The 8,157-nt window shown below is 36.7% G+C and overlaps 1 protein-coding gene across 1 annotated transcript in view; it reads right to left on the reverse strand.

Moving 5' to 3' along the window:
- Positions 1-403: 403 nt before the first annotated feature.
- The window catches only part of LOC113236873, an 83,945-nt gene continuing 76,191 nt past the window's right edge, over positions 404-8,157 (reverse strand). The window contains exon 3 of the mRNA XM_026473094.1: positions 404-684. Within this exon, the coding sequence (XP_026328879.1) occupies positions 595-684 (90 nt within the window). The 3' untranslated portion in view covers positions 404-594. The remainder of the gene's footprint in view (positions 685-8,157) is intronic.

The following is an 8,157-nucleotide window of genomic DNA, read 5'->3' on the forward strand; positions in this document are numbered from 1 at the left end:
CTATTTATTTTAAATTTCTTAGGAAAGGTGTTCATGCACGCATTTCATTTTTTGCTTTAAGATACGAGTTTGAAAAAGTTAGGCGACGATATGTTGACTACTAAGCAATATCCTGTCCACGCGCATAAACGTTCGTTTACTGACAATGAACCTCACAGTCCAGTGCCGGGGCAGCGTACACAGTTCGTGTACAAACCACATGAATTCTTGCATAGATCCGGCGACTTTTCTTAGCATGGACACGCGCCCTAAGGGGCCAGAAGACGAAGCGGAGCCCTCTCCGCTTCGTCTTCTGGCTGTGGTGCGTATGTAAATGGCGTTACGTTGCGACACCGCATTGTTTGTGATACTCAACGCGTCGGCAGCGCCCGTGTGGCATCGGTCTAAGACTAGAGATGGTCATTATTAAGCATGCAAATGACCTAAACACAGCGTCAGTAACATTGTCGTCAAACATGTACGCCAAACATGCGTCTATTTATAATAATATTAAAAAAAACAATTCGTTACCTAAGCGTGTTAATCGACACTATTTCTTATAAGGCGACTATACGTCATCGTACGTAGGAATATTAAATAATAATACTATAAAATTTATACCACGCTTAAATCTAAAACGATACTGCTTAAAATATTTTCTTCTAAAATCCATTGTGCAGCAACTGCTGGTGTCTGACGCTGTACCTGTAAAAGGCAAAAAAAGATAAAATGAACAACCAACACACGTGCATTTAGTGTAGCGAAAATAGAATGTCTTTTAAAAAGGAGCTCTGGGAAAAGTGTTGGTAAAAGACTATTAGCGGGTAGAATTTATTTTAAAAGTTATCTCTTGCAATTAAGCTCGACAGATAATTAATTTCTTTTAAAAAGGCCTTTATTAATAAACAGCTCCAAAGTACGGTATCCGTTGAGACGTCACTTAGGCTTCAAGATGCATCTGAATCTGTATTAATCATCGGCATCTTGGGTGATACCATCTCGAGTGACCCTTGATTGATTAGGACTTAAGAATGACTTCAAATTAAACGCAGAGCGTCGTTTATTAATAAGCGGATATTTTGGCAACTTTCAAATGAAGCGTAATCAGTAAGTAACCGTTGATATTAACTGGCCTATGCATAGTAATAACGTACTAGGCAATATATTTTTATATTGCTTAGTACTATTATTACCAAACCAGACAAGATTTAGAAAACTTTCTTGTAAAATATGTATGCATGTAAACACTTTATTGTGTAACAAAAACAAATTACAATTTTATTAACAAAGAAATAGAACGTTATTTTACAAAGGGGAGTTTCACAAAGGGATTTCTTCCAGCTAACCTTTGAATAATTGAAAGGAAAATTGGCTCCTGAATCGGCAATAAAATCTAACAAATCATGAAATTGTATGCTACATAATCAATAATTAAACAATAAATTTATTATATCAAATGTACTATAAAATTAATGTATTAAATAAGACTATAACTAAATATGTGAAATATAAATAATATATTACATAATATAATATCATAGAACATAATATCAATATTTTGTACGCTCTAACATGAGGAGTCTGAATTATCCCAACATATCAAAAGGGCACCTCTGAAGCCCGAACCGAAGGTGACTGTCTGATATATAAATGTATGTATACTAACATAATCGATCCTAGAACCTCCACATCGAGTGTCTAGATTGCTAACAAATAGGCCATCGCGAGCAGTAACATTTAAGTAGCAGCAGAGCTCCTTGAGAAAGAGTTTGTCCAGGGAAGTACTGCCACCTGACCTATTTCTGCCGCCAAGCTGTAATGTGAGCATTATTACTGCGTTCCGGTTTTGAAGGTGAAATTTCAGGCATATAAGACTTGTGAACTTGTCTCTGGGTGACGGACGCAGTGACAATTCCCCTCAGATCTTTACGATTTAAAGTTCTAAGTGACACTGCAACTGTTATAGATGGGAGTGTCGCTTACCATCAAGCGCACTATTTGTTCGTCCCGTCACCTGGTATCATATTCAAAAAAAAAACTACTTCGCTGGCCCTCCGTTTAAAAATGTGGGCGCTGGGTGATGAAATCCCGGGTTCGATTAATTAAATAGGTAGAATAAATTTGGGAGATGACCTTTTCTAAATTGGTATCTGATCTGGGTATTCTGGGTAGTGCTCCAGACTTGATTTCATCAATCTGAGGCTTATATTACAGGGACCGCCTTAGTTTGAAACTCTGCAATTGGAGTAACTACGCAATTATTACTGCAGGTATCTATTTTAAGTTGTGACCTTTCCATGGCCTAAAACAATATTGATATACTAAATAGCAAAGACGATATTCCAATGGTACAGTAGCCGGGTTCAGGGGGTCGGGTTCAAGAACCAGCGAACGACACGTGCCTTCTCGAACAGCACCATTTTAGCATTTGTGCTAGTAGACGCGACAAACAAAATCATCTATCACTGTGTAACAAAATATCAAAAAGGTTCTATTCACATTATTATTTGGACATCTAGTTACCATTAAAATTGACCCATATAACTATCATCGCGTATAAATGACTGACTGACTTATAAATCCATGTATGCACGCCTATGTAAAAATGATGAAAAAGCAACATGTTACACCTGGTGGTATAATCTGTCGAAGTGCATATGAGTGAATGTATATACCTTCAATATTTGAATGCCTTCAATATTATAATGTTTAGCTGGATACAGTGAAACTATAGATAATTATTTTGTACATGTCAGCTTCTATATAACCAGTTTTTAACAATTGCTTAATGATTATAAAAATATTTAAAGAAAAACTATGGGAAAATCTTTCTTGTTTCTCTGCCAAAGTCAAGAGAAGAAACAACCAAGCTACTTTATGAAAACTGCGTAAAAACATTTTAATGTAAGTAACGGTTATGCCTCGTCTACAATGAAGTTAGTTAAATGTTTATTACTGCACCGTAGTCGTAAATGTGATAAACATTAACTGCTAAAGTAATATCGTGACCATAGATTGTAAAAAGCAACTCCGAGTAAGAACTTGCCAAATAAGGGGGTTTTGAACTTATAAATAATAAATTACAGTTATATAATTGGCAAGAGAAATAAATAACTAAGTTTAAAATTAACTGAATATGCTGATGGAACTGGTGTGGGTATGTTTTAACCGTCGACACAAAAAGCGGGGAGTTATCAGTGTTAAGTTTTTGTAGTAGCATTTTGTTTAGTAATTTTTTTTTTAAATAAAAACGATTGTCTTTTTCATTCGACTGTCTGTTTTTTTGTATGTATGTCACACGGTAACATACATACAAAAAAAAAACCGGGCATTTGGGAACCGATTTTTATCATTCGTTTTTTGTTGAAAAGAGGATACCTCAGTAGTGGTCCCATTTATATTTAAAGAAAATATTCTACCTGTTTTATGACTTTCGGTGTCGGTTTTTTTAGTACTATGCACGGCGATTATTTATCATTTATTCGATCTAATTTCTTTAACGACCTCCGTGGTTGAGTGGCTTATATGTATACTGGTTTTCATAGTGTCGAAAAACCCGACCTCAAAAGTTTGTGGAATTACACCTGTTTGTGAAATTTTACTGTAATCGGTTAACGGAAAGTGGGTGAAATCCAATAAACCAAAAGAACTACCGAAATCGGTTCACAAATATCGGATTAATTGCGTAACATACCCTTTTATTTTTTTATATAATAATCAAGGGACTGGACGAACAAGTCGTGCGCCTGGTGTTAAGCGACACGCCTGTCCAAAACAGTTGCAGTGCAACTCAGAACTTTCAATCGCAAAGATCTGAGAGGCACTGCCACTGCGCCCGTCACCCTGAGACATAAGTTGACAAGTCCCATGTGCATGTAATTTCAGCAACACCCTTACCCTTCAAAACCCGAACGCAGTAATGCTCACATTATTTGGCAGCAGAAATAGGTAAGGTGGCAGTACTTCCCTGGACGAACCATTTCACACGGAGCTCTACAGCTACTACAAATCTTCTTCTTAGGGTTCCCGGACATCAAAGCGGCAGCCTCCAAAGAGCGAGTGGTAGGTACTGCAGCCGAACCATTCCCTAAAAATTTTCAACGAGGAGTTTCGCCTTATACCAACACTTCGTGTTCCAGATTTCACCTTGGATGATAAGCTGGAGTAATTTCTAATGACGTGACCGAAGTACGACATCTTCCTGCACTTAATGGTGTTCATATATGGAAAGACAACATGAGTCTAGATTCCACGCAAATACGATTCAAATTCCACAGCGTTTTAGTTTATTTGAAAACAGCAATCCCTAAGTTTCTTGCTTGTTCTTCTCAAGGAAGTCGTGAACGAGCAGTAGCTTAATAATGACACTTTCCAAGTGTAAATCTATTATATCTATGGATTAAAATGATTATTTGACCTTGACTTTCAATCGTAAGCTCTACTTACGTAAGCCGGTCACACCACGAAATTCTCAAAATACGGTGGTAAACCCACATCACAAAAGCTGCCAGCATACACATAAAAAAACAGTCGAAGTGAGATTTGTTTTGCAATGTCAAGTGACGGTACGAACAAGTCGTGCACCTGATGGTAAGCTACACGCCTGTCCATAACAGTTGCATTGCCACTTAGAGCTTTAAATTGCAGAGATTTGAGGAGCACTGCCACTGTGCCCGTCACCCACGTCAAGTCCCAAAGGCCTGTAATTTCACCAGCACCCCTTCAAAACCGAAATTCATCCACCTCCGGTTTTTTCAAGTCGGTTAAAAAAAGCCAGTAACCAGCCACGTTCATCAAAAGAAACGAAAGAATAATTAAATAAAAATTGAGGGAAATTTATGGTTTCGTGTTAGTATGCAGTCCGTCTCTGCAGTTTACGACAAAACTCGTCCCGGTTAAATTTTTATGCGTTCAAATTCATTGCAGTAAAAAGTTTTGGGTTTGTTCTTTTAACTTTTATTACGTCGGCTTGGTTAAACATTTTTGTAAAATCTTTTGTTTTTCGCTCGTTACAGCCTGCGTCTGTGCGTCCTTAGGTTTGACAACCTCGGTGGCCCAACGGATGAGGAAGTCCCGGATTCGATTCCCTGTAGGTGGTCCTACATCACATTAAGGAAATTAACTTTTCTAAACTGGTTCTGGTCTGGGTGTTCTGAGTAAAGCCCCGGAGTGAGTTCTGTTGCTCTATCGTGTCAAACCGAAAACGACGGTATGTATTTTGTAGGTATGTTATGCAAAAACTCGTGAACCGATTTTGATGATTATTTTTTTGTTGGAAAGAGGGTACCTCAGTTGTCCCATTTGAATTTGAAGAATATATTCCACCTCTAAGGGTGGCAAACCAGGGAATGAATTACTTGAGGTCGGTTTTTATAGTACTCTGTATTGAAATATATATCATATATCACACAATGCGTTGCGTCGGCGTTGCGAAACCTTAGCGGTGATGCGGCATTGCACTACATATTATGTATGTAATTTCATAACAACTCTTCTTTCGTTGCATCGTTTATCGTTTTCGAAGAATCTTTCGTTGTCAAAGGAAATTAAATTTATTCGTTTTTCAATAGAAAAAGCTTATTATCAAAGTAAAATTATAATGGCCTGATAGATTTTTTAATATCCAATTTACAACGTAAGTTAAATGTATCCTTTTATGAAAAGGGGATATTTAAAATAACTAAATACTGGATATAACTTCTTGACTTTAAATATCACGAACGTATGTACATTGATTACAATCTTCACCTGAGAATTTTTAGTAACAGTCTGTGTGGAGCACGTGCTGTTTCCTGCTTTTAAACCCTCTTGATATCAATCAGGTTACCCCACCAAGCGAGAAACAGCTCGCGTATAATAATCACAACTTCCGTTTCCTAATCTTATTTAATCATGTATTTTGCTAAACAGTACAATTACTGTATAGCAAAATACACATATTTATACAAACGAGTTACTACTACTATGTACAATTTTTAGAGACGTCTTGTAAATGCTAATACAATCAAGAAACAGCACGCGGTACAGTGGTCACAACTTCCGTTTCCGAATCTTAATTATTTATGTATTTTGCTAAACAGTACAATTACTGTATAGCAAAGTACTCAAATCTATGCAAATGAATTACTACTATTTATGTACAATATTACAAAGATATTTTATAAATACTAGTATAATCGCAAAACATCACACAGTATAATAATCAGAACTTCCGGTGCCGAATCTAATTTAATTATGTATTTTGCTATAGAGTACAATATTACTGTATAGCAAAATACTCAAATTTACCCAAACAAATTACTAATATTAATATACAATATTATAAAGATATTTTAGGAATGCTAACACTTTTCTTATTGCCATTATAAATTTTGCTTTTGATATTACAATGTTTTGGTTTGACACGCAGTGCTCTGGTACCCACAGAACAGGGAATTCCGAAGTTCGAGAGCAGGATAATGGTATACTTGTCTGGCACATTATACATTTAAATGTAAGCGGGTCACTGTGATGATATTCGAAAAAGGTACTATTTTCGAAAATATTCCAATCCACGAAAGTACAAAATTAAATTTATATAACCCATTTCACTTGTCAATTTCCACAAAACAAACCTGAAATCCAAATGCAGTTTCCCTTGCGATATTTAATACGTCACCAGTAATGGCATTACTGGTGACGGGAACGGGAAGTAGTGTTGTGATCAGACATTTGCATTCGCATTCGAGTTTAGTTACATGAAAACATTAGTGCGACAGAGTGACCGGGAAGTGTATATTATGAAGTTTAACTGTCATGTAGCATGACCGACATTTTGCATACAAAAGCATTTTAAACTTCGTTACTGTTGTACGTACGTAGGATAAATGTAAGTACATTATTGCCGGGAAGTAAGGAATTGCTGGATAAGTATGAGTTACAAGGACGAGCGCCAATGAGGCCTTGTGTTAATACGAGTCAAGCAATCCCCGTTCCCGCCGAGTCATATATAGTATTTTTCTCAAACTACAAAAAATAGTAATGGAAAAAGTAAAAAATATACATTAATATTAAAAGTAATATTTGACGTGTTAGGACAATTGCTAAAAGAAATTGTTACCTATTGTTTTTCCAGGCACTTCAATATTAGTCTGCTGAACTTCTGACGATGTGTTTGAATATATATCTATTACTGTATATTACCGCATTCTTTTTTTTTTAAGTAAGCGGTACAGTTTGTTTGTAGGTTAATGGGTACAGGTAGGTATTTTTAATTCTCGCAACTATGAACACTGGGCAGTTGGCTGTATGAGTTTTTCTTTTCTGTCTTTACATAATTAATTATTAGTAGGTAGATTTAAAAGTTTAGAGAAGAGGACAGTAACGTAAAAAGTAAGAAGACGCACGGTACATGAATGACAAACTTTCCGTTATAGTTTTTTGAAAGTAATACAAACATTTCTGAGCATGTTTGAGAAAAAAATCATATACATACATATCATTACGCCTGTCTCCCACTGGGGTAGACTGAGACCATGGACATCCACCAGCTACGCTCCTGAAAAAACTCTTTCGCCTCCTACACTTCCATCAGTCTCTTCGTACATTTTGACACAGTTCGTCCAGTCCAGAGAAGTACTGCCACCTTACCTATTTCTGCCGCCAAACAGTAATATGAGCATTACTGCGTTTCGGTTCGGAAGGATAAGGGTGCTGGTGAAATTACAGGTGCATGGGACTTGTCAACTTATGTCTCAGGGTGGCGGGGGCAGTGGCAGTGCCTTTTTTTTTTTGACGGGGGAAATCTTTATGTATACCCCTGTGCCATTAAGATCTTTGAGATTTAAAGCTGTAAGTGACATTGCAACTGTTATGCACAGGCTTGACGCTTACCATCAGGCGCATGACTTGTTCGTCCCGTCACTTAGTTATTATACAAAAAAAAATCTCGCATAGAGAATATGCTATCTCGCGCTTCTATGTCGCTCTCGTGTCGCGCTCAGTCTTGCAAGTCTTGACGGACCACACCTGTTCTGATTCAGTACTGTTGAATTCATCTCTAACCACATACATAATTTACTAAATCACACTAGCAATCAATCTGAAATAATACGCGTGTATTTTATTACAAAATCGAACTAATTTTTACATCGAAACCATTGACTTACAAATAAATGGACGACGGGTCTAATACAAAAA

Source organism: Hyposmocoma kahamanoa, unplaced genomic scaffold (assembly GCF_003589595.1).
Source record: "Hyposmocoma kahamanoa isolate Upper Pololo Valley unplaced genomic scaffold, ASM358959v1 102, whole genome shotgun sequence".
NCBI lineage: Eukaryota > Metazoa > Arthropoda > Insecta > Lepidoptera > Cosmopterigidae > Hyposmocoma > Hyposmocoma kahamanoa.